Genomic DNA, 25,905 nt, shown 5'->3' with positions numbered 1-25,905 from the left:
CCTCCGGGTGACCCACCCAGCGCTGCCCGTGACATCACCCGCTTGCCAAACCGCCCTCGGGGCTCGCCCACCGGCCCCCTTCCCGGCCCCGTCCGGCCCCAAACTCCATAAACGCGGGCAGTGGGCCCAGGGCCCAGATGCAGGTGACCCGGCCTTAGAACCACGAATGCGGCATGCTGGGTGTCCCCGGTGTGACATTGTGCAGCTTGGACGCTGTGTCGGAATGAGACATCCAGCTTGTGTCACTGTCTGTGACATCATGTGAGGCTCCCGGCTGCCGGCTCACCCGCCGGAATCAGACGCGGCAGAACTGAGCTGTTAGCACAAACACAAGCGGGGAGCTCTCCTCCCACACTCTGCGTGCTTCCGGTGAGCAAAGCTCCGCCCAGGGTGTCTCCCAGCCCTGGAACCAGGATGGACCAGCCCAGGACAGATAAAAGGAGACACTGGTGCCTTCAAGCTGTCCATTTCCTCCCTAGGATGTCGGTTTCGGTGGAGGGAAGGCCGACCTTAGGTAGGTCCCTAAAAAGAAGGGGTAGCCAGGGAACACCAGGGTATCCTGTTTATCTGTCCTGCTCTCTTAAAGGAAGGGTAAGAAGACAGGTTAACAGGTTCGAGAGGCCAGGTTTTGTCTGTCTGTGAGGTCCAGAGATCCCCACGCTTGCCCAGCAAGCATTTGAACAAATGAGCTACTTCCTTGCCCAAAGCCAGGTCCTTACAGTATGCTGCCATTTAATTCTCACAGCAACTCCAAGAACCTTAACGGACAGGCCTGGAGGTACAAGATTACTGTCCCTGCTGCTTGGGAGACAGAGGCAAAAGGCTCACAGATTCAAGGCCAGAATGAATCAACATTTTATGAGCATATACAGTGAAATGGTGTCTCAAAATTTTAAAAAGTAGAAATAAAAAAATAAACGAACTTAGAGGTGTTGCGTGCCATACATGTCCAAAATCCCAGCACTGGGGAGGAGAGCGGGGAATTAAAGAGTTCTAGGGTCACCCAGTGCAGGCTACAGAGTGAGTTCCAGGACAACCAGGGCTACAAAGAGGGAAAACCCTGTCTCTAAAAACAAAACAAACCAAAAAATAAATAAAAATGGAACTCTCTGCCACTGAAACTGATGTTCCCACCAAAGCAGGTCCACTCAAGAGAAATTATATTTTCTGAGTGCTTTCCATATGGCTGTCCTGGTGTGCAAGCCCTTAAAAGACTTTACAAAGTGACAAAAAAAAAAAAAAAAAGGACAAATAATCACACACTCACACATATACACTGCAAACCAACAAATGATATTATGAAACATAATATCATAGTGTGCTCTTAGGGGAAATTAAGTTCAAGAGTCAGAACTCTAGACAGAGACCTAAGGAAAGATGAAGTTCAGAGTCCAACAAAGAGGACAGACAGTGAGGCTGATAGCTGTGCAAAGGTCCAACAGCCACAGATGTTGGTGTGTTCATACTACCAACTGAAAAATGACCAGAAAGGATGAATAATAAAATTCCAAAGGAGGCAGTGGTGGAGCACACCTTTAATCCCAGCACTAGAGAAGCAGAGATAGGTAGATATCTGAGGATAGCCAGGGTTACACAAAGAAACCCTGTCTAAAAACAAAAACAAAAAAAAAAAAAATTCCAAAAGAGAAGGTAAAAACCAAGCCAGAGAGTAGGCTAAGGCCAGTCCAGACTAGATGGGTTTGTAGGCTTGAAGCCAAGGAAGGGTAAGTAAAGGAGAGGCAGAATTCCATTATAGTGTTTACACTTTTCCAGTTATGAAGAATGAGTTACAAGACAGCAAAGATGTCCAGTTAGAGGTCAGGCACGGTGGCACACACCTTTAATCCCAGCACCAGGGAGGCAGAGGCAAGGAGATCTGAGTTTGAGGCCAGCCTGGTCTACAGAGTGAGGTGCCAGGAGAGCCAGGACTACACAAGGAAACCTTGTCTTGAAAAAAACAACAACAACAAAAAGAATGTCCAGTTTGAAGTGCAAGCAGTAGACAAGGTTGGCTTAGCCTTAGCAGTGGTAACAGACGTTGGAGGACTCACAAGACATTTTGAAATAACATCTCTCTTATTGTATGTGTATATGTATACTACGGCATTCGTGTGGACGTCAGAGGAACACTTGCAAAGGGTATGGCGGAGCACACCTTTAATCCCAGCACTTAGGAGGCAGATGCTGATGGATCTCTTTTGAATTCCAGGCCAGCCCCAGCCAGATATATATGGTATGACCCAAAAAAAGTGTGTGTGTGTGGGGGGGGGCAGGCTGCTCTTCCAGATGACCCTGGTTTGATTCCCAGCACCAACATGGTGGCTCACAACCATTCCTAATTCCATTCTAGGTGATCCAACACCCTCTTCTGACCTGTGTAGGCACCAAGGGCACACACGGTGGACAGACAGGCATGATCACAAAACACCCCAAATCGAATAAACATAAAATAAAATTAAATCTTTTTTTTTGACAGGGTCTCTCTGTATAACCATGGCTGTCCTGCAACTCAATAAACCAGGCTGGCCTTGAGCTCAGAAACCCACCTGCCTCACAGTGCTGGGATTAAAGATATGTACCACCACAGCCCAGCTTAAAAGTTAAATCCTTTTAAGAGAGAGAGAGAAAAAAAAAAGAGGTTGAGAACTTTCTGGAACTGGCTTGCTTTCACTGTGTGGGTCACCAGGATCAAACTCAGACTGTCCAGCATGGAGCCAAGTGCCTTTACCCACTCAGCCATCTTCCTGGCCCTCACAAAAACTGTGCAAAGCAGGCAGTGCTGGGGAACTGGAGAGAGAGGATTCCTGAGACATAGAGAGTCTCCTTGCTGCAGGTCGGAAGGCTGTGGGACTCCCAGGAGAGGGAGTGCTGGGATTCAGGGCGAAATTGTGAGGCCTTGGCGTGGATGCCCTCCATATTTTTCTGCTCACTGACAGAGCTCCTGGCACCAGAGATGTGGCAGACTCCGTGCTCACAGCTTCAAGATGCTGAGGGGACCTGAGACTCTTGTCCCTCACCGTCAGGCAAAGATCTCCCAAATAACTGGCAGGCACTCAGTATAGAAATCAGGGAGAAGGTGACTTCATTTGTGGAGAGGTGAGTGAGAGAGAAGAATGCCATGGGTGTTCAGAGGAGGGACTGTGATGAGGAAGGGGACGCTGAAGAGGATTCTGGGAAGAGACTACATTCAAGATCTCCAGCTTTAAAAAAAAAAAAAGTCCCTTGAAGGATGAACAGGATTTCCGAAGCTGGGGTGAGAGGCCTGCTCTGGCAATCGTGAGGTCGAGAAGCAGGTCAAGGAGGAACGCAGTGTCCTGGGGCAGTGAGGGGGAAGGAGGAGGAGGAGGAGGAGGAGGAGGGATGGCTCTGTCCTGCAGTAGGAGCTGAGATACGGGGTAGCATCTGCCTGCAGGCTGAGACCTCACCCTGCTCAGCGTCCTCTCCCATCCCCAGCTCCCCCCCCCCCCCCCCCCCCCCCCCCAGGGCTTTGTGCTCAGCAAGCCCTTAGCAGGTATGGGCTGAATCCTCACTGCCACCACCCTCCCCCCACCTGTGCCAAGCAGGGCTCCCTTCTCTGCCCATAACAAACAGGAGGAGACCATCATCAGGTCCTAATACAGGGTGGCCATCCCTGAGACAATACCCAGCTCCACCCCTCCCTTGTCCTCACTGCTCTTCAAGGTACTTGAAGCTATCGGAGGACAACAGGCTGTAACCAGCAAGCGGGTCACAACGGCCTCGCCGCAAGCGGCCTGTCAGAGGCGGATCAGAAGGGCAAGGAGATTCAGAGAAAGGGTGAATGACCTGCCCAAGGTTGCACAGGAAGAACTGACTTCAAAGACTGCGCTGGCTGACATTTTCAGTAACTTGGGGGTCCAGCTGGGCAGGGGAGGACCTGGATTACTCATGCTACCAAGGGCCCCCAGTCTATCCTGACTACAGAGGGCAAGAAGGCATTGTCCCAGCATTATGTGGAGAAGGTTACCGTTTCCTCATTTTTACTGGATGCTACCCTACAAACACAAACACATACACACGCACACACAACACATACAAAGGCAGCAACTCTGGGCTGCTCTGGCACATCCCTACAGCACACACCCCCTGCCTGAGGCCCTGACTGAGGTCTAAAAGGAAGACAGGCCTTCCTTCCCTGTGTCCCCTCCCCCAATCCATGCTGGGATCCTACCCTGAGAGAGCCTGTACATTTATCCCTCCTGGAAGATAGATAAACAGTGAGGGGCCCCGTTTTTCAGCGAGGGTCTTTTTGGCTGACTCCTCCTTTTGGATCCCAAGGAAGGCATAGCTAGGCAGTACCCCGCCTCCCCAAAGCTGTCCTTCCCTTTGTCCCAGGAGGAAGAGTGGGAAGAAGCAAGGGGGAATGCACAAGTCTGCAAACCCCAGCAGGAGAAAGACACACCCCCTCCTCCTCCGTCTGGGCCTCCTTCTCAGGCTCCCCTAGACCTGGGCTCTGAGGGAAGAGGAGGAGGAGGGAACCTCGTCCCCGTATCTAGACAAGTACCCAACCAACATGTGGAAGGAAAATCTGTAGCCACCCTCTCAAGATCCTGTCCCAACTCCTCTATAGATTGCTTCCAACTTCCCTGCCCACCCCCGCGCCTCACAAATTGCAACAAAATATGAAAAGCAACTAGGACTGTTCCTTCAGAGTCGGTCGGGGATGGGGGGAGGAGGAGGAGGCGGCGGCGGCTGAGTTCTGGGAGCTCAAGGGCTGCAGGAGGGCAGAGTCGGGTTGGGTGGGGGTGTGAACAGATTGTATCCAAGGCTTCTAGGACAGGATGGAGATCTTTCCTGGGCCTCTTATCGGTCTCAAGATCCGAATCGGAGAAGGGGGCAGGGGTGAGGGGTGGAGAGGTGTACTCCCCTGCGGCCCCTACTGGGGAAAGTCAGAGGCAGGGTCTCCAGCAACCAGGACTGGTTTCAACGATGCAGGAGAGGCCCCAGAATGGACCCCTCCCCACCAGTCTCCTCCTAAAGCTATCTGGATGGTGGGAAACAGGCCCGCTTTAGCGTTCCCAGGACGGTTCTGCTCCACTCTGACCGCTCATCTTCTGCCCTTCCTACTCCGTAAAGGAGGCAGCGCAAGGTACCTCCACTGAACGGTCCAGATCAAGCTTTTTTTTTTTTTTTTTTTTTTTAAGGCACAGATAATGTCCTCAGTGGCCTCCCGTGCTACTAGGTCACATGCCAGGCACACACCGAGTGTGATCACCCGGATGAGTTCACCTAACTTGGCTCTCTTAGGCATCTGGCAGCGTCCCTGTGTCACAGAGGCAGAAATAATGCCAAGCGAATGACACAGGTGCCTAAGGTTTTGTTTTTTTTTTTGTTGTTGTTGTTGTTGTTGTTTTTTTGGGGGGGTGTCGAGACAGGGTTTCTCTGTGTAGCCTTGGCTGTCCTGAACTGGCTTTGTAGACCAGGCTGGCCTTGAACTCACAGCAATCTACCTGCTTCTGCCTCCCTGAGTTCTGGGAGTATAGGCATGTGCCACCAAAAAGGGGGGGTGGGGTGTCTAATTTTTTAACCTCGAAGCCCAAGGAATTCCAAGGATGCACAGGCAGTAAGGGTCCAGGAAACACCAGAGCATTAGAGGATGGGGCCCTTCTTTTTCCCATTCTGAAGCCCTCAAACCCAGGACACCTCTGCCCTAAATCATGCCTGCCTGGCCCCCAGCCCCACACCCCACCTAACAGCCCCAGCACACAAGCTGACATTCCTTTCCCCAGCTCTGGATTTGATTCTCTGCAAACACGGCTGAACCCCCTCACCTCGTCTAGCCATTAATCCCCCTCTCAACATACTCAGCCTTGACACCCTTCTCCCAGAAAACACACAAACCCTGACCCTCCTAAAACACCTCGGTAAACACCAGGCCTCAGGGGCCAAGCACCAAAGGGACAGGAGTCTAGTGCTATCTCTGGGGCCTCCGCCCTGGTTCCCTCGGAGGCTCAGCAGGCAGGACAATACCTATCTCTCCCCTCAGTGACCTGGAGAAACCTTGGCCCTCCCAACAGGTCACCTGCTCTCTGGAGAGCACACAGAAGACACGTAAGGTGCAACCTAGCAAGCGGGCTGGCATGGGGAGGCCATCTGACAGCTATGTGATGTGGCACTGGGACAGGGGGCCCAGAAGGTCACCAAGGCCAATAGCTGCTCCATGCAGAAAGGGGGAAAAAAAATAAAAGGCACTGCTTCTCACCTCCAGGAACTACCTGAACTGTGTCCTAGTCCCAAGGGGGAGGCTAAAGATGTAAAACTTAGCTGCTTCCAGGTACTAGAAGCACTGCAGGAGGGGGTTGGGATGCCTGGCTGTCTCAGACTCAAGCCCAGGCCTCTGGTCCCTGACCCTAGAAGGTGCTCAGGCTGGGTAGAGTAGGGAAGAAGTCTGTTGTTGTTTACTAGTCGAGGGGGAGGGGTGAGAAACCCACAGGCTCACATAGGAAGGGGGGGGCAGGAAGAGAGCATTGCCTAACCTGGGTGGAGAAAGCCAAAGAAGGCTGCCATTTGCCCGAAACATGGGCACCCCACCCTGGGAGTAGGTTACCAGGGTGGGGGCTCCGCCCACCCACCTCTAAGAAAGAGGAAGTCACTTGCAACACTCAGTCCAAGGCAGAGGATCTGCTTTGTCTCATAGGGGTCAGATCCCAAATTCCCTGGCAGCCAGGTTCATCTGTCCAGACCCCTGTTGAATTACCTGGGTAGGGACAAGTGGTCCACAGGTACCAGCTTACAGAGCCCCTAACTCCTTTCCTTCTCCTTTGTTTATGAGACAGGGTTTCCCTATGTAATGTAGCCCTGGCTGTCCTGGAACTCACTCTGTAGACCAAGCTGGCCTTGAACTCAGAGATCCACCTGCCTCTGCCGGGGATCAAAGGCTTGCGCCGCCGCCACCACCACACTGTTTAAAAATTCCCACCCTGGAAGAAAGTATAATTCTTGCAGCTCCTAGGATGGGCCACAGTGTTGAGCTCTCGTTCCCTTCAAATGCAGGGAGCATTTTTTACATAGGTGCACTTGCCCGGTCCCCAGCAATTCTGAGCCCCAGAGGCTGGTCTCCTCTTCAGCAAAGGCTAGGTAATCAGAACCAGAATGGGGGCCCTCAGGCTCTTCCATGTAAGGTGGAGAGAAGAGAAGGCAAAAATAAAGCATGAGGGGTTGAAGAGTCGCTGGCAGGAGGAAACCTGGGTAGCACTTGTCTGCAATCCAGCCCCACAGCATAAGAGATTGGAAACTTAAAGGAATATAGGCATAGACTATTTGCTCCTGAAGACTGGTGGGGCCTGGAAGGGAGGGGGCTTCAACAAAGCCAAAGGCGGCGATCCAGGAAGCAGTGGTGGCTGTGGGCAGACGGCCAGTTGTGGGCAGTGAGGCGCCCAGCCAGAGCCTGCCCGAGGGACAAAGAGACTCCCTGGCTCCAGGGAGAGCACTGCCCCCACACCAAGAAGGGGGCACTGACCCAGCCCAGTCCGGCACACAGGGCAGTGGTGCAGGCAGCTTGCCAACAGCTGTGGGAGGGGCAGTGGGTACCAGGCAGGGTGCTCAGTCCCTGCCAACCAGGAGAGGTGGGACACGTTTCCCAGGTCAGCGGCTGACCAGCCAGCCAGCCAGCCGACCAGCCAGCCAGCCATGGCCTGCTCTGCTCCTTCCACTCCCTCCTGCCCCAGGCCAGGCCCAGCTCCCTCCTCCTAGGCCCTGGCCTGGAGCCCAGCTGGGCCCTGGGGGCCAGAGTTACTGTAAGAGGCCTGGCAGGCCCCAAGCCTGGACTCTGCCAGCTGGCCATGGCCACCGCCACCTCCCACTACCTGGCTTGGCCAGCTATGGAAGGGCACTGAGACCCCCGCCCAACCAACGCGTGACCCTCATGGCAGAGGGTAGGAGGCAGAAGACACTGGCCCTGCCAAGCTTGTGCTTGTGTCCAAGGTCAGAGTCCAGGCAGAAAGCCCCCACAGCGTCCCTCCCTGTCCTTCTGGGGCGGGGGAGCTGGCAGGGGAGAACAAGAGCCCCAGCTGTGCTGAGTGAGCTGCCCTGGGCTGTCTCTTGAAGCCCTTTCCCTCAGAGTACTGGAAGGGGGTGGGGTGGAGGTGGGGGTTCGTTCTCACTGGGTAGAGATGTCCTGGTTCTCCCCCCCTCCCTTTTTTTCCACCGAATGTTGAATGTCGAGAGGTTTGTTTATCCACCTCAGCCTCTGCATCCATTCCTCCTCAGAGCTATTTATAAGGCTCTCGATAGCATAGCAGCACCAGGGACACAGGGACAAAGGGGGACAACAACATAGGAAGGAACAAAATGGTTTCTTCTCTCCTCTACCACTCCCCAATATCAAATACCACCACTGACTGGCGGACAGCAGCAGGACCATCTTCAAGCCCCGGCCCCACCCCCATATACAACAGTCCCCCTAGCCCAGAGAAGACCTTGTCACACATGTGTCCAGGAACCCGAACCCTGAGGCCTGCCACCCTCCACAGACCCTTCTTCCTCCCGAGCCTCCCCACACCTAGACTTACTGGCTGGGGACGGTGTGCTGTATCCACTAACCGGAAGCTGGTGCTGGAGGCTGGTGAGAGCGCCCGGTGGGGAGAGTCCACCCAGCATAGGGGGGAAGAAGAAGGCGTAGGGGGGCACTGGGTACCCATTGAGGTGCCCGCCCCCAGGTGTTGGGCAGGAACTGCTATTGCTGGCCATACCAAGCGGCCACAGTCAGAAGGGCAGCAAACAGTCTGGCAGGCAGCTGTGATGGGCTTTTCACACAGTCTCTCCTCCTCCTCCTCCTCCGGGCATGGGGCCTGAGTCCAGAGGGGGTTTGGGTGGTCAACCCACCCCTACCCCCTTCTGTCCCTAGAGCTTCGGTCCAAAGTTAGTGAGCCAATCTCAGCCTTCTGGAGCCCCTTTCCCAGCCAGGGGCCAGGTGGATTGGGGGGGAGGGGGTGTTGTCCCAAGTGTCCGTCCTTTGGCTAAGCAGTTCTGTGTGCTGACACTTTTGTAGGAAGGTCTGGAGCTGGTCTTCAGAGTATCAAAAAGGATGCCACTCCCAGAAGGGGGCCTGCCAGGCGGCTGGGGGGCGGCATGTCCTGCGGTGCTGCAGAAGAGAGGAGAGACAGGTGAGCACTGAGCATGCACAAGGGATTCCCCACAGCGCTCCCCAACCTGGGTGGCCAGAGATTTTTCCTGTGGCACCCAGCTGAGCAGACACCTGGCACCATGCCTGGCTGGCAGGGCCAGCCTAGGACCGGGGCCCAGACACTGCTGGGGGTAGGAGGACAGCACAACCAGCGGGCTGGGAATACAGAGGCAGAGCCCAGAGTGCAGGGGGGCCTCTCGCCCAGAATGCTTAGGAGAGGGTTCACAGTGCCACCCCAAAGATCACTGCAGCTGAGGCAGGCAGCTGGCTGGCTCTCCTTCCCCCAGTGTGGGTTACCTGAGGTCATGTGCTGGCAGGGAGGGGGAGAAGCCGCTTCCCTAAAGCATTGGCACTTCTCAGAAAAATGACTCCTAAGCTGGAGGGGGGCTCCCTTACACCACTTCCCCCCTAAAACCTACGGCCCAGCATCTCAGATCAGGATGTCCCTCATGGAGGAGGTCCATGCTACTCAGGGAAGTGGCTCTCCAGGCCCTTTAGGCAACACCTCCAATGCAGAGTACAGGTGGCGCTGGGAAGCCCTGTATCAGGGAGGCAAGGCTTGCCCAGGATGGAAGTCCCTGGGGCCCCCCAAGCAGCAAGACAGACTGAGTTCGGACTTCATCCTACTTCCACCTGCAAAGGAACGCACAGGGACCGGGGTGGTGGGAGATGCGCGCGCAGATGAGCTCCCCTCACCAGTGTGCACACCAATCTACAGCCTATTTGAACAGCTGAGGCCAGGGGCTGTGCATAGAAAACACCCTGGGGTAGAGGCACAGCTGTGACCCACAGATTCCCTGACGCAGCCAGAGAGGCAACAGAGAAAAAAGGAGAAACAGGGCTAAGAAACTTTCATGTCCATTTGAATGTAGATTAGACATAAATACGTACACATAACAGAGGCACTCATGTGTGTGTATATATACATATGTGTGTGTATGTATATATGTAGAGATTGAAGAAACACAAAAATAATCACAGCCAGTCAAAGGCAGGTCCTGCTTCCTTCCTGAATGCCTACACACTAGGATGGCTGTAACAGGGGTCAGGGAACAGGGACTACAGATTGGGTTCTGTTGGTAAACAGTTTGTTATGCAGGCACCAGGCCTAATTTTGGATATCTGGAAACCCAGTGAAAAGCCAGGCACAGTGGCACACGGCAGTAACCTCAGTGCTGGAAAGGCAAAGCCAGGAGGATCCCTGAGCTTTGCTGGCCGGCCAGCCAGCCTAACTGAATCAGTGGGCTCCAGCTTCGCTCAGAGACCCTCGCTCTAACACTGAAAGACGGAGAGCTAATGAGAAAAGACACCCAATGCCGTCCTCCGGCCTCCACACGTACACGTGTTCCGGTGCACACATACAAGTCAGATGCGAGGTACTGGCTGGTGGAAGTATCAACTCTACAACTGCCCTGTGAAACAGCTAAGAAGTTCCTCAAAACCTTCAACACAGCACCGGTATGCATAGCAAGTCTGTGCCTAGGCATCTACCCAAGACTAAGGGCGGTAGAAGCCATGTGTAAAAATGCACACACACGAACACACACACACACACACACACACACACACACGCACAAAAATGTTCAGAGCAGAAGCACAAACCAAAACTGATCTGTGAAACCGACCCAAACGTCCATCAGTGGTCAGCAGGTAAGAAAATGCTGGACACCTGACATGCAGAATATTTCTGTGCCCCAAAAAAGGGAACACAGAGCTGACACAATAGCGGGGCCAAACCTTGAGAACAATGTAGTTGCCAAAGACCATACATTGTGTGATTCGATTTCTAAGAATGTTCAGGAGAAGCAGATCTGTATGCATAGATTTGTGGTTCCTGGGAACTGGGGTGTGAATGTGAGGGAAAAGAGAAGTAACTGCTCTGGGCACAGAAGCTTTCTGGAGTGGTGAAAACGTTTGCAAAAATCGGCAGTGGTGGCGGCTGCTGCAAGGCTCTAAATGCATGAACACCATGCGATTGTGGGTGTCTTCTTTTTTTGTTTTTTTTTTTTTTTGAGATAGGTTTTCTGGACTTGATTTGTATACCAGCCTGGCCTTGAACTCACACAGATCCACCTGCCACTGCTTCCTGAGCACTGCAATGACAAGCATACACACACACACACACACACACACACCACGCTCTTTCTGGCTTGATTTTGAAAAAGGTCTCACTCCCTAAATCACGTGGCTGGCTCGGAACTTGGAATCCTCCTGCCTCAACATCTAGAGTACTGAGATTCTGGGTATACACCACCCATGCTGGTCTTTTTTTTTTTTTTTTTTTTTTTTTTTTAATGTGTGAAGGTGTCAGATCCCTTGGAATTAGTGGTATAGACAGTTGTGAGCTGCCATGTGGGTGCTGGGAATTGAATCCGGGTCCTTTGGAAGAGCAGACAGTGCTCTTAACCACTGAGCCATCTCTCCAGCTCCCCATGCTGGTCTTAAACTATACACTTTAATGGATGCAGTTTGTTGTGAGTTAATATCTCAGTAAAGCCCTTGAGAGAGAGAGAGAGAGAGAAAGAAAGGGAGAGAGAGAGAGAGAGAGCTAGACACTGAAAATGAGAATGGTCCCTTTCCAACATTCTCCCTCCGTCCCTACACCCGAGACTTAGGACATACCAGGTTCCGAGCTCCGAGCTCCAGGCTTAAACCTGGAGACTGAAGGAGTGCATATAAAAGCAGCATTTGGCGGGGGACGGGAATGAGGATGGGGGACTTCTTGCCAAGGCCACTGTGGAAGAGCACTGTGTCCTCTGCCGACTGTCCCAGCCTGTGTCTTCTGTCAACTAAGGAAGACAGGGAGAAAGAGGACAGGTAGTGGCCGGAAGGTAGTAGAAGCAACAGCTGGCATTACAGAGAAATCTGCACTGTGCTAAACACCAAGATCTCTACTGCGGGAACTCATCACACCAAGCATGGGGCCTCACTCCTGAATGAGTATCTCCTTCCCTTCACGAGCTGACGACTGAACAGGGGGGCACGGGGAAGGGGGCACACCTGCAGGGCCAGCTGACATTATCCCCATTCTCTTACGGGGTCTGCATACAACATGAGCTGGGAGAGCCAGGCATGAGGAGGAGGGCTGGCTGACGTCATCAACGAGCATCTGCACTTGGACCATCATACAGATACCCTAACGCACGGTGCAGGCCTACAGAGAACGTCTGGGGAGCACGCCTGCTGCCCCAGTCTGTGTACAGGCAGGCGTGTGAGTAGAGGCTGCCCGAAGAGAGCATCTCCACATCTGAGCCCAAACATGTCAGGAGTGCAGTTCAGGACATGTGTTCATGGTGGGCTGCGTGCGCTCTGAGGAGGCACAGAACTGCCGCCCTACCCAGCCCTCACACGGCCTCTCTTACCTGCTTCTCCTGCCAGGAGATGTTCCAAGGTCCTCCCTGTGGGCCATCCCCTACACTGAGGCCCCCAGCACCGACATATAGCAGGACTCCCAAACCCTCAGGTGGATTCCTGTCTACACGGGAGCATCCCTCCCTACAGAAGAGGCCTAGGAGGCAGCTGACCAAAGGGAGGCCAACCAGAGTGATGGCTGAAGCCGGAAAGCTGCTGCCTCTGAACCCCGGGTGTCCCGATCTAGTGTTTGGGGCAGGGGGATGACACTTTGCTTGGACTTTTCAAAGCCCTGTCTTTCACATTCTAGAGAATCCAGCTTTGCCCACCAGGACTAGTGACATCTGCCTTAGGACAAGAGCCTGAAGTCTCTCCCTGAAGAGGTTAAAACTGGATCTGCTCTGGGAGGCAGAGGCAGGCGGATCTCTTGTTGAGTTTGTGGCCAGCCTTGTCTACAAAGCGAGTTCCAGGACAGCCATGGGGACACAGAGGAACCCTGTCTTGAAACAAACAACTGGATCTAAGTGCAAACCACCAGCCCACCCAGAACACACACCTCCAGGGTGTGCCTTAGAACCTCTAGTGTCCTAACCCAGCTAGGCCTGCAGCCTTCAATGAGAAGTTGTTCAGCTTCCTGAGGAAGGGAGGGAGGGCTCTCCAATAAGGGCAGGGACAAAGGTTACAGAAATGGGCCAAGGGCCAGGCTGACCAGGGAACAAGGATAGGCAAGGGCAAAGATGATAGGAGTGGAGCTTCGAAGGTCCTCTGGGAGCCATGATCCTCACAGAGACACCTGGCCCCTTGTACCCAGGCCTGAGAATTTAAGCTAGCACCGAAGAGGGAAAAACAAGCTACCCACATCTAACCTCCACCCTCTGCCAGCGACCTCCACTGTTCATAGGCACCCTGCCTGAGAGAGATAAGCCACAGACCTGCACCTCCAATGCACCGAGCCCAGCAGAAAAAGGGGTGCCACCGGCCATGCGCACCTCCCCACTGGGCCCTTTAATCCCTAAAAGGTATCGGGATCACATGCCATATTCAGACACATGCAAGTGTGCACGTTTGCGCGCGCGCGCACACACACACACACACACACACACACACACACACACACACACACCATCATGCACGTCTCACACTTTCAGGGAAAAAAAAGAAAGAAAGAAAGATGAGAGCTGCAGCAGCCATGAAGATGGGAGGCAAAAAACCCAGAGGTCTGAAGGGTCAAATCTCAGCTCTGCCACTCTGGGTGACCTTAGGCAAGTGGCTTAACCTCCTTAAGCGTGTTTACTTGCCTGTGAACCGTCTCCCTTGATAAACGAGGTCCTGGAAAGCACCTAGCGACGACGCCTGGCTGGGGGAGGGGGGAGAAGCACTTTGGTCTTCCTCCTCCCTGAGCTCTCACCGTCACCTGGAGTCCCTGGGCTCTTTTGCCTCCTCTCCCCTTGCCTTGCCGGACCAGAGCCAGCATCTGTGGACAGGGCTAGCAGGGAACATTACCCGTTTTTCTGGATCTGCTTCCTCCCAGACGGAGGGGAGGGTTGTGGGGAGAGGGCTATCAGGGGTGTGGGCAGAGGCCTGACCACAACCCTTTCCCCAAATTCCCTTCTTGCACTTCATGAACCAAAAAAGGGAAATCTTTGGATCTGGGTAGGGAAGAAGGGGAAGAGAAATAGGCCGTTTCCTCCCATATCCTGGGGAGAGAGGAGTAAGAGGTGGCGGAGCCACCTCTCCAGCACCTCCCTTCTTCATCCATCCCCTCCACTCTGCTCCTTCAAAACAAGGGTCCCCTCCGCCCCCGACAGAAAAATCAAGCTGCTCCCTCTGCTTTATTTTTATTTTCTGACACGGGGTCTGCCGCCCAAGCTGGCCTCAAACTAGCTGATGGCCTGGAGTTTCTGATTCTCCAGCGTCCCCTTCCAGAATCCTGGGGTGGTAGGTATGCGCCGCCATGACAGCTTTACGTGGTGCTACGGATGGAACACAGGGCTTCAGGCGCGCTAGGCAAGCACTTTGCCAAACAAGTTACATACCCGGCCCCAAGCAGTTCCCTCTGAAGGGGATGAGTGAAGGGGCAAAGACTGGGGAGCTTAAAACAAGGGGAGTTTCCGAAGCATCCTAGACAGTTAATGAATCATAGGCAAATGATACACAGAGCTCAGACTCAACTTGGGTGGGAGGGCCTCCAGCCCTGGCCGAGGGGTGGGGCAGGCCTTCATCCTCTGGACCCCCTACCCTGCCAGCCAGGCTGGGGCAGGGCAGGACAGGATGGGTTTCAAACCAGAACAGCGGGCTAGAACTATTTATAAGCTTTCCAGGAAAAACACTTGCACATACAAAGCCACAACCTCTCCCCTCCCCAACACAGCTTCATCTGCAGACAGGGTTGAGAAGTAGTTGTAGCCATGACTCTCTTTTTCTCCCCTCCCAGTCACAGCTCTCCCTCTCAGTCTCCTCCTCACAGGCAAGCTCAGCCTCGCTGAGGGAAAGCGTACGGCCCTCCCAGCAGCCGGCTCTAAACACTGCCGGTATGTGCCCCTACGGCTAGGCCTCGCTGGCAAACCCGCCCCAGATGTGCAAACCCAGAAGGCACACACTGAGCCATGTCCTCAGAGAGTCAGCAAGGTGAAAATACAGTCTTTTGCTGCTGGGTGCCAAAGCTGCCCAGAGGTTTAAGACACGGCACCCTGTCCCACAAGAACAGTGTGGGTAGGTCTCCTCCAATTTACACACCACAAAAATCCAAAATTCTGCCCCAGCATTCAGATGTCACATGTCAGCTATGAATGACTAGCAAGCACGAGGATCAGACAATATCAGCCCAGGACAACTGGGTCACAAGAGAGAGGAGTAGGGGCTCTGCCCCATACCTCCAGGGACCATACCCTGGAGTTCCTGAGGAACATATTCGTTCAGGACTTTCCACACTCGGAGGTACCTGAGGGGCCCATCCAGAACCAGAGCTGTGACTGGGTCTTCCATGGAAGCAGAGAGGAGGTAAAAGGGCAGGGGGGCAGCCCAGGCCTACAGGAAGAGGGGGCCAACCGATGGGGAAGGAAGAAAACAGGAAGAGGAAGAAATGAGCCTACTTGGCCACAGCCAGACCACAGGAGTGTGTGGACGGCACAACAGCAATTCAGTCTATAGGGTGCCAAAGGGGTACAAAGGGGACCCCCCCCAGGTTGGAAACCACCGATGTGCAAACCCAGCCTGGCATGGGGCTTTCCCCACCCTCACCTTGGCAGCGCCCCTCCTCACCACCTCCTCTCCACCATGCAAAATGAACAATTAGGTCGGTCATAATTAGGAGGTGTGTGTGTGTGTGTGTGTGTGTGTGTGTGTGTGTGTGTGTGGAGTGGGGGGGGGAGCGGAGCAGCAGACAGGGCAGCAACAAGGAGGGGTGAGCTACATCAATGCCCACTCGCCGCCTCGGCTGAGCCCCAGCCCCAGCCCGCTGCACTCTTGAATCCTGGGGCACACTGCCAACAGAACTAGATGCTACCAGTCCCCTCCCAGCACCCCTCCCTGGGGACCCAAGCTGCAGGGAAGCCAGGAACACCCCCTCCTACCTCAGGATATCCTTTTGGCTCTGACCCCAGACCAGGCCTGAGTCAGAGTGTTCCCCACCCTACAACCCCACACCCTAGGACCCCCCAGGAACTTCCTACTCCACAGGGAGCCCCCTTAGTCCAGCAAGAATCAGGGGGAATCTCTCCCTTCTCCAACCCTGTGGAGCAGAGAAGCCCACAGGAGGTGGGGAAGTCTGGTCATTGAGGACCTTCCCTTTGAGAACAGGGCCTGCTGAATCACAGAGAAGCTGCTGAGGCTGTGTGTGGGAGAGCCAGCTGGCTGCAGAGCCGCTGACGGCCTCCCCACCCCTAAGACGCCGGGGACCCAGTGGCCCAGAGTCCCGTCTATTCCAGCCTGGATCCCAAGAAGCCACAAATCCCCCAGGAAGGAAGGAGAGGGGAGAGGAAGGCAACGGTCTATGAAGTGAGATCGGAAGAGGCAGAGGGACCCAGGCTAAGGGGATGCGGCCACCAAATCAGGCTCACAGTCATGGCCACAAGTCAGTCTTCACAACACAGCCTAAGTAGCTGGCTGTGACTCCTTCCCACAGACACAAGTCCGGGGCCCTAGGGGACCTGAGTCGTCAGAGACCACACACATAGAGACTCAGTTTGAAAGGGCCCCCTAGTAAGGCCTCCCAAGTGCCCCCCTCCCAATTGTGGGCCTTGAGGGGAGGGGCAGGTCCCTCCCCACAGAAACCAGGGGTAGTGCCTACGGCGGCTATCGTCATGGCAACCAACAACAAACATCCCAGGAACCACAGTGGGACAGGAAGTGATGGGCACGTGACAGGAAGACAGTTCCCCCCTCACTGTTAAGGGGGTGCTGACAGGAGAGTTTGCAGCCCTTTGGGGAAATCGGCCACCAGTTCCCCCAACACTCCCCCTACCTGGAGCTGGAGAGAAGAGGGAGCCTCGAGAAAGGTGGCCACCCCCCCTTACCGCGTGCACGGTCAGTTCTCACAGAGCTCACAGGGCCCTCCTCCTCCACCTGCCACTCAAGGTTACCCCCCTCATCCCGGCCCCCCTCCACTTCCTGCCGTGACTGGAGATCAGAGAACTCCATGCCACAGCTTCCCCTTCTCAAGTCTCGATTCCTGGGCTGAAGGTTTCACTGTGGGGCAAGGGACAGAGGGCTGGGGACCTGCAGTAGGGCCCGGGGGGCAGAGGGGGGGGAGATGCTCCAGGAGGAGGGGCTGGGAGGGGCCACCCAGTGCCTCTACGTACTCACAGGCACACAGTGAGTAGGTCACCGTGACACACTGAGGGCTGCCTGACCTCAGGCAACTCTGGGGAAGAGGGAGCCAGGATCAGAGGACCTAACCGGTACCCCACGTACCCCACGTGGGTCCTCTCCTGAGCCTCCACGTTCATTCTGGCTCTCTGTTGGCCTCCAAGCAGGCAAATCCCCAAATGCCCAGCCCCTACCACCACTCCCCTGCCTTTTGTGCTGAGGAATCCCCCGCTCCCTGCTCCAAGGTGCCCGCCGCCCAGACGAGGGCACCTTGGCTGAGGTGAGGGGAATGGAACCTCCCTCCACTCCCCTCCCCTTCTCTGCAGATGTCCCAGGCTATATTTAGCTCAAACCGGGCGGCCAGCCAGCCCCAGACTCCCCACCGGCCGAGAGCTGAGCTCCCAGTTTTTATGCAATTAAAACATTAAGAGAACCACCCCATCTGCCCCTCCCCCCCACATATACATACACACACACACACATACAATCACACACACACACACACACACACACACACACACACACACACACACAGAGTCCTGTCAGGGCAGCAGAGCTCTAAGAACTTGGAAGGAGGGCTGTCTAACTCTGCAGCAGCCAATGGTAGGGTAAAGGGGTCCTCAGGCTGGATAGGAGCATCAAGGCTCGGATTAGGTTGACTCTTGGGGGATGGGCTTTCCTGGTTCCAACCAGAGGGGAAAGGCATACCCAGCGGAGGTTGGGGGCTGGCTGCACAGAGACCCACCTGTCATTTTGCAGCCCCTCACTGGCCAGCTCCAGTTACAAGGCTGGGGCTGGCAACAGGTGCTGGCCAGGCTGGCAACAGCCTAATCCCCCCACCAGCTCCTGGGACTGAGTGTGGAGCCTGGAGGTCCAGCAGGGGGCTTTGGGGGCAGGAAGCTAAATGGGAGGAGGGATCTCTGGGCAGTCTGGGGGACCTCTGCAGGAGGCAGCCCCTATGCGATGGGGGACCAGTGAAGCCAGGCAAAACCTACCACAACACCTATTTCATCTTCCCTATGATGCCAGGCCGGCGGCGGACTAGAGTGTGGGAGGTCTGTCTGCCTGCCTGCCTGCCTGCCTCTTCCTCCTTACTAAATTCCTGGAACAGGCAAGGGAGGTTCCAATTGCAGGGAGAGGAGAGCAGGCAGGCAATCCCAGCTTGGTGGGGGGAGATCCAAGAAAGGGGGGTGTTGGTGAGGACCAAGGAGGCAGACAAGATCCAGACAGAGCAAGAGACACCCACACCCAATGCAGACTAGGGACACACACACACCGATGCTGAACCGTTCTCACACTCTGGGCCAGGTCCCCTCACGCCGCCCACCCTGCGGGGACACCCAGACACCCTCAGCCAATCCTGCCAATTCCCAGAACACTCCTGGACACACAAGGAGAACCAGACCCTGCCCCGCCCCCACATCCCACAGAGAGTGTGTGGGCTCCAGACAGCAGCAGGAGGGCGGAGGGAAACGGAGGAGGCGAGGCAGTAGAGCAGGCGTCAGCTAGGATGTGTAGCCAAAGCCTCTGCAAGCCGGGGGTATCAGCGGCTACGCTTCTTTCCCAAGACTTGGTAAGTCAAGACAGCCTTGGTCATCTTGCCAGAGGCACTGCCAGCTTCCCACACTCCTAAAACCAACCACCACCAGACAGGGGTGTGGGGTGCTGGGAGCGAACTAGTGTGCTTACTTGTCAAAGGGATAGGGTTACCTTCCTCAGACGCCCATCACCCTAGAGACCAGGCAGTGCTCCCCAGCAGTCCCCACTGAGGGCTCAGCTCATCTCCCCTCCAACTGGGAAGAGGCCCTTCTCCTCTCAGACATCGCAGGGGACAGGGATCTTGGCATTAAAGCTCCTGTCACGGTCCCACCCTCTTATCACAGGGTTCTGACGACCATTGGTCTAAAACCTCAAGAGTTTCCGAGCACAGTGACCTGGTGAGAAAGACGTCAGAAGGCAGAGGCAGCTTCAGGGGGCAAATGGTTAATGGGAAGGCAGCTAAGCTCGTCAGGGTCTACGTCAATGTGCCCCCAAGCACACCTGAAGGCCACTCAACCGTCCTCCACCCCCAACACCAGCCAGGCTGACAGGAACAACATCATGGCATGTGTGGGTGACTGTGCCCATCGGAGGAGGCGCGGGGGTGATCAGGATGAGGCTGCCTACAGCTAGCTTCCTGCCGGGCTGCCACATGGTTAGGAGTAGGAGGTGAACCAGAGGGGTGGCGGCAGGTGCTTTCGGGGTCAGAGGAGAGATTCTGGGCTGTGGCAGGACAAGGCTAGTTCCCGGCCCAGGGTCTTCTCAGAGCTGCCACTAGTTGCAAGACCCCTGCAGGGAAGTCTTCTGCTCACAGCACAGGCTCCCCACCCTCCAAGTGCTTGCACACCCACCATCCCATCCGAGGCTCCCCAGGGCCTACTTGAGTCTGACCCTCCTGACCTCTCTGCTTCATGGCCCAGACTCCCAGGCAGTTTGGGCCCCTCCCAGTGTCCCAAACTCGGTGACTCCACAGGCCCCCTTCTTCTACACATCTAACTCCAAAAACTGTTCTTGTCCCCCCCCCACCCCCCCACAAATTTCCCCCCCCCCCTGGGGGACCCCCCCAGGCCCCCGGCCCCCCCCCCCCCCCGCAACCTGGGGCCTTCCCCCAGCAACAGCTCCATACAAAGCCCTGGAGGAGTCGGAGGAGTTTGGGGGCCTGATTTCCCAGCAGGTCACAGGAGTCCTTACTGGATAATTCCTTGGCCACTGCCAATCTTGCCTTGTGAAGCCTTCAAACAGACAAAATGGATGACACCCCTGAGCCCTCAGGCTGGTGGGGTGATCATCAGCAGAACTGAGAGTTGGGGTAAAGAGCAAAGGGCAGGGGAAACAACTGTGTTAAGAGAGCGCGTGCACCCAAGCACGTGCACACGCCCTGCAGGCAGAAGGTAGCAATCTGGCTCCAAAACTGGGAGCTGGCACCAGGTAGGAGCAGGGGGTACCAACCCTTCCCCGCCAACATGCTGGGCATCCCAGCCAAGACGGAATGGGCAGTGGAGGGGAGGGGGGATAAGAAACTTCTTGTTGTTGTTGTTGTTGCTTTTTAAATTATTTCCATATGAGCTGGCCCCCACCCCCCAGCCCAGCACACTGGGGAGAGGGGGATCTGTCCCCCTTTCCCACGAACAGTCTGACAGCGGGGCAGTGCCCAGAGAGGACAGGGGACACAGTTAAAACCGATTTGCCAACCACCCCGCAACATACACACATCTGGCTAGCAGCTTCCAAGCCTCGTGGGTGGCACTAAATCCCAGACATCCTCAGCGAAGCAAGGTCGGCCAGTCTATTCTGTCCTTCCCTCACCCCAAAAAGACTTCCACAACCCCCAAGTAACACAAGACTCCAGGCGCCTCTCACCCAGCTGCACCGGGCTCCCGCACCCAATTCTGACGGCTCCCCCACACTCCAACCGAGACACCAGCTGAGCGGGCCCCGCCCCCCCCCCAGCCAGTTCCCTCTGGTGGGGGTGGGCCCCTGGCTGATTCTCCCCAAACCACAGGGCGGCTCAGGTAACAGGAGAAAGAGTAGGAGGGGGCTAGTCCGTTGGGCATCTGATCTCTCCCCAAACAGGTTTCAAGAAGTCTTTTTGTTTGGTTTGGTTTCGAAGAAGAAAAAAAAAAGAGAGAGGAGAGAGAGAGTTCCCAGCGACGGACCCGCCACGGCCGGAGCACCGGGGACACGCGCGGCACACGGCCGCGGGAGCCTCAAGGCTGTGCGCGCGAAGGCGCGGCGCGGACGGGGCTCCCCAACCCCGGACACGCCAGCCGCAGGCTGGGAAGCCCAGGAAACCCCAGGTCCCCGTCGGAACCGCCAGGCACCCGGTCCCCACCCGCGGCTCCCGTCCACGGCAGGCCACGGAGGGCCCACCCCCGCCCCCGAGGCGTGAGAGAGCCGAGGGCTCCCCAGGATCCCGGGGGAGAGGTTACCTCCGAGCGAGGGGATGCAACCCGCCTGGGTGTCCACGGGGTGCCGGCTCTGCCCCCAGGCAGGCGCCTCGGCGCGGCCTGGCGTCGGGGGTGTGAGGTCCTCGGAGAGGAGCCGTCCGGGGGGCCGCGGCTCAGGGGCGCGGGGCGACGGCAGCGGCCATGGCGAGTCACGTGCGGAGGCTGAAACTTTACCCGGAGCCCTAGACTGGGGGGGGGGGGGGGGGGGGGTGGGGGGGGGGGGGGGGGAGGGCCCCCTGCCGCAGCTCCGCCCCTGTCTGCCACGGGCCAATCACTAGCCGGGGGCGGGTCCTCAGGCTCGCACCCGCCCCCCTCTCCTTAATAGACCCAGGGAAAGGGCGAGTCTTAAAGGAGACGCTCCCAGCCGACGGCTGGACCGTGGGAATCTGGGAGACTCCCTCCCTCAGAACGCCAGAAAGAGAAAGAGATTCACAGCGACGAGCGCGCGCGCGCGTGTGTGTGTGTGTGTGTGTGTAAGTTCGGAGGAAAGGATAAAAATAAGCCTCGGCGGAGAAAGAACCTCGGTGCGCCGGTATCCTACACACTCCCTTCCCCCCCAGCTACACGCCCACACTCCCAGGGACACACACACCTACTAAACCTGGGAAGAGAGGTGGCGGTGTAACACGGAGGAGAACGCGCTGACTCCTGCCCCAGCTGTCAAGTGCCTCTCTCCTCCTCACAATCCTCCGGGCCGGCTGAAACCGAAAGCCCTCTGACCTTGAGCCAGCCACTTCCCTCCTCTGGTCCTTAGTACTTCTCATCTGCAGAGCCCAAGTGCAAAGAGGAGATCCGTCTTCCCCACACGAAGGTCTTTCTCCAGACACCTCCAAGTGGGTCGGAGGAAGCTTCTAGCTCAACGGAATCCCTCCAAGTAGCTTTTTAAGCACCGTCAGCTCTGGAGTCGGGAGGGGTGGGGGGAGTCTGAAGACTCCCACCCGAAGGGCCAGGGCAATTCATACTCGTTCTGTATCGTTCTCCACCCGCAGGCCTCAGTCCCCAACCGTCACAAGCCCCCTCCCAGCCATTCGGGAGGCTAGGAGGAGGGTGGGTCCACCACCGAGACGCCCCCCCTCACAGAGTTCCAGCGCAGAGAAATGGCAAGCGACCCCACAGGACGCCCCACTGGAAAGGGAAGTGCCAAATGCCTGCCTAGGCTTCCACCCTAGAGAAAAGACTCTCAGTCTGACCGGGTGGCCTGATTTTCAGACTAGGAGCAAGAGCTCCAAGGCCCACGTGGGATTTTGTCCAGGGCTGCATCCGTGGCTGAACCGGGCCTAGAACTGGGGTATCCGTTTGTCTCCCTCTCCCTCGGCCTCTGCTCCCCGAGGCCTTGCAAGATAGCACAGGTCAGGTCGGTGGGATGCTGTGCCTAGAGGACGGACGCGAGGGAAAACTCGGTGGTGCGGAGCAGCGCGCTTCCCTAAGACCCTTCCCGCCCGCTAGGCAAGAGCAGTCTCCTGCTCCCGTCTGGATTTCCGCCGGTGCGAATCACCCGCCCGGCCCCTCCCTCCCGCGCCCCGTCCCGTTCTGTCCCGTCCAGATTCATCCACAAACATGCGCTCAGCAGGCAAGAATGCGTCAATGGCTCCCAGATGTGGAGGCCGCCGCTTAACCCATTCCCGTCCACGCATGCCCTCCCCTTCCCCGCCTCCATCAAGCCATAACAGCCAGAATCCCACAATCTTCCGGATCCTCTATCCAACCGAGGAATCTGACTAAGAGGAGGCCAAGGGCCAGTCCATGTCTAGCTCCCACAGGCTCCTCCCAGCCTAGATCCTACCAGGCCAAAAGGGCAACCTTCAGACACACCTGCCATCATATGGATGATTCCAGTACTTTTTTTTTTTTTTTTTTTTTTTTTTGAGACATGGTTTTTCTGTGTAGCCTTGGCTCATCCTGACACTTGCTCTGTAGACCAGGCTGGCCTCAAACCCACAGAGATCCTCCTGTCATCTCTGCCTCCCAAGTGCTGGGATGGATGAAAGGCCTGTCGCCACCATCACCTCCCCCGGCAGGTACACTTTTCTTGTACACACCTGCTTCCTCGGACACACTTCTTGTAGGCACACCCTGGCACAAGTGCATGGCCCCGCACACACCATGGTGCGAATGTGTTCCCCCTCAAGACATATGCACACGCACACACACGCACACACACACACAAGCACCCACAGGTAAGTAGACATACCAGGGCATGAAGTAGAGAGTGGAGTGTGCTTCTGAACTGAGGCAGCTGTAGGTCCGTACAGAGATGAAAGAGGAAATCCATGCTCACACAAACCACTTCCTATAGGGGTCAGACACACCTACAAGACTGGACACAAAGACTATACACCTTTGGGAAGTTTCCTTCATGCCCCGGGCACTCAGTACCACAGGTCCAAAGTCCAGCCCTACCTAGGCGTGATTGCAGGAGTCAGGAGAGGTTCCTAGGTAGGGGACCAAGAGTCATGAGTCCACAGCAGTAGCTCTGTGGTCTCAAAACAGGGTTCCCACCCCCTTCTGCCAGGGACCCAGTTTGAGAAGAAGAGCAGAGAACTTGAATACAGCCAAGAGTCTGTCAAGGAAGAGAAGAGGCCCAGGGCTCTTTAGGAAAAGACTCCTAAGGTCTTCCCCCGGGGGATAGGCTGTGGGGGTGGGGAAATACTGGTTTCCTCAAGACAAGAGTCCCTCCTCAGGCTGAGGAGGCCAGAGAGGGCTCAGATACATATGGGCAACTGTCCGGTGGCTGCTCCTAGCCATCAAAGCAGTTGCAGCCCGTGGCAACTCCTGAAGAACAGCAGAGCCAAGCGTGGCAGCACACAGCTGTAACCTAAAAACCCCACACACATTCGCGGGGTGACGTGTACTCTCCCAAGACCCAGCACCTACACACACCTGCAGGTAAGGCCTCAGGAGCACGGCTGGCGTGCAAAGCCAGTTTTGGCGATGTAGTAAGCTCTGGACCAGCCCTGGCCACAGACCGAGAGAGAACCTCATTTCAAAACAGAACAATGGAAGAAGAGCATGAAGTTGGCACGGTGGTGGGTATGTATAATCTGGGCACTCAGCACTCAACCCAGGAAGCAGAAGCAGGAGGGTTAGAGGTCTGAGGACAGCCTAAAGATGGAGAGGGGGAAAGAGAGAGAGGACACACACACACACACACACACACACACACACACACACACAAGCTCTAAGCAGAGTCTGAAGTAGGTATGGGGAAAGAATGTCTCTCCCAGACCACCTAGAACTGGGTGAGGAGAGAGATACTGTCAGAGCCAGCCTCAAAGTCCTCCTCCCCAGGGAGGCCCCAGCCTCCAAAAGGTGTATTATCTTGGAGCTTGGAGCGGCTTCTTTTGCATCTCAGTCAACAGAGGTCCTATTTCCATTGTACAGAAAAGGAAATTGAGGCTAAAAAAAAAAAAAAAAAAAAAAAAATGCCAACCAACTGAATGTAGAGTTCATGCTTATATTCCCCAGCCCTTGGGAGATTGAGGTGGGGTAGGAGTCTGGGGGATGACCATGAGCTCCAGGCAAGCCAGAACTACAGAGTAAGTTCCAGGCCAGCCTGGGTTACAGTGTAAGAACCTGTCTTCAACAAAGAAAACCAAACCAACCAAATACACACACACACACACACACACACACACACACACACACACACACACACACAGAATTGCTTTGCCAAGGTCATACCGTTTGTCAGTGCAGAGCTGGGATTCAAACTCACAGCTCCATGCCCCTGTCATCACCACCACCACTCCCCACTTCCTGTAAGCCAAACCAAAGGTACTATTCTCAAGCCTGCTGCCTCTTCCTTTACCTCCTCAGTAGGGCATGCGAGGGAAGCATCTCGCTTGCCAGGCTCCGCAGGTTTACGGGTAGGGCCAGGAGATGAAAGAGACTAGAAAAGGCATGGGGGGGGGCTGTACACCCTAACCCTAGCACGATGCCGATGCCCACCTACCAGGCGGGCATGGCCAGGTGACTCAGCCGCATCCGGGGAAGATGCCAGGGCAGTGACTCACCTACCGAGAAGAGCTGAGTCTGGTACTTTGCCAGCCCCGGGACAGAAGCGACTTAGTCACTACCAGGGCCGTGCTGCCCAGCAGGCATGGCCTTAAGATCAGGGACAGGGGCCAGCTCTGTTCTCCCTGGTTTCATGCGCCCCCTGGTGAAGACAGGCTTCAGCATCTGGGACCGAACTGTGCCTCAGCTGGCCTCTCACCGGGGCCCCTCTCAACTGCCCAGCTCCGTGACACAAGCTCTGCTCTAGTGCCAACAGGTTTAGTGAGACCCTTGGGCTGGGCTGCCCTGCCCCCTTGCAGCCTGCCCCCCTCCCCATCACTCACCACCCACTCTCTGACTTACCCCGCCTCCTCCTGCCAGCCACCCAAGTTGTACCCAGGCTATGAGTCTCCTTTAAACATGTCCTGGCAGCACCCCTGCCCCCACAGCCCCTCTTACCCTCACACGTGCTCATGCGCAAGCACGAGCTGGTGTGTGTGTGTGCGTGCGCGCGCGCACACACACACACACACACACACACTCCTGCCAGCAGCTGCTGAAGTTGTTCGGCAGGAGGGCAATCATGAGGGTGGGGCCAGGGATTGAGTTACCAAAGCCAATGGGGTG

The 25,905-nt window shown here is 55.9% G+C and overlaps 1 protein-coding gene and 1 long non-coding RNA gene across 6 annotated transcripts in view; one reads left to right on the top strand and one right to left on the bottom strand.

Moving 5' to 3' along the window:
• Positions 1-25,905, bottom strand: part of Rara (retinoic acid receptor alpha) — a 45,546-nt gene that overhangs the window by 14,615 nt on the left and 5,026 nt on the right. The window contains exons 1-3 of one of the 5 annotated variants that reach the window (XM_055619543.1): positions 23,477-23,574; positions 11,765-11,931; positions 8,529-9,100 (exon numbers count right to left, since the gene is read on the bottom strand). In XM_055619543.1, coding sequence (XP_055475518.1) covers positions 8,529-8,706 — 178 coding nt within the window. In that variant the 5' untranslated portion in view covers positions 8,707-9,100; positions 11,765-11,931; positions 23,477-23,574. Of the gene's footprint in view, positions 1-8,528; positions 9,101-11,764; positions 11,932-21,267; positions 21,446-23,476; positions 23,575-25,905 lie in introns of those variants that run through there. The other 4 variants (XM_055619541.1, XM_055619544.1, XM_055619545.1 and 1 more) reach the window with 4 other exon arrangements.
• On the top strand, positions 405-2,520 carry LOC129685978 (uncharacterized). The gene is made up of 3 exons (XR_008721569.1): positions 405-514; positions 2,123-2,233; positions 2,477-2,520. It is a non-coding gene; the product is annotated as an uncharacterized LOC129685978 (long non-coding RNA).

The sequence above is a fragment of the Psammomys obesus genome, unplaced genomic scaffold (genome assembly GCF_907164565.1).
Source record: "Psammomys obesus unplaced genomic scaffold, mPsaObe1.curated_primary_1811, whole genome shotgun sequence".
Taxonomy (NCBI): domain Eukaryota; kingdom Metazoa; phylum Chordata; class Mammalia; order Rodentia; family Muridae; genus Psammomys; species Psammomys obesus.
The sequence above is the reverse complement of the archived record's forward strand: the minus strand, read 5'-3'. Positions and strand labels throughout refer to the sequence as shown.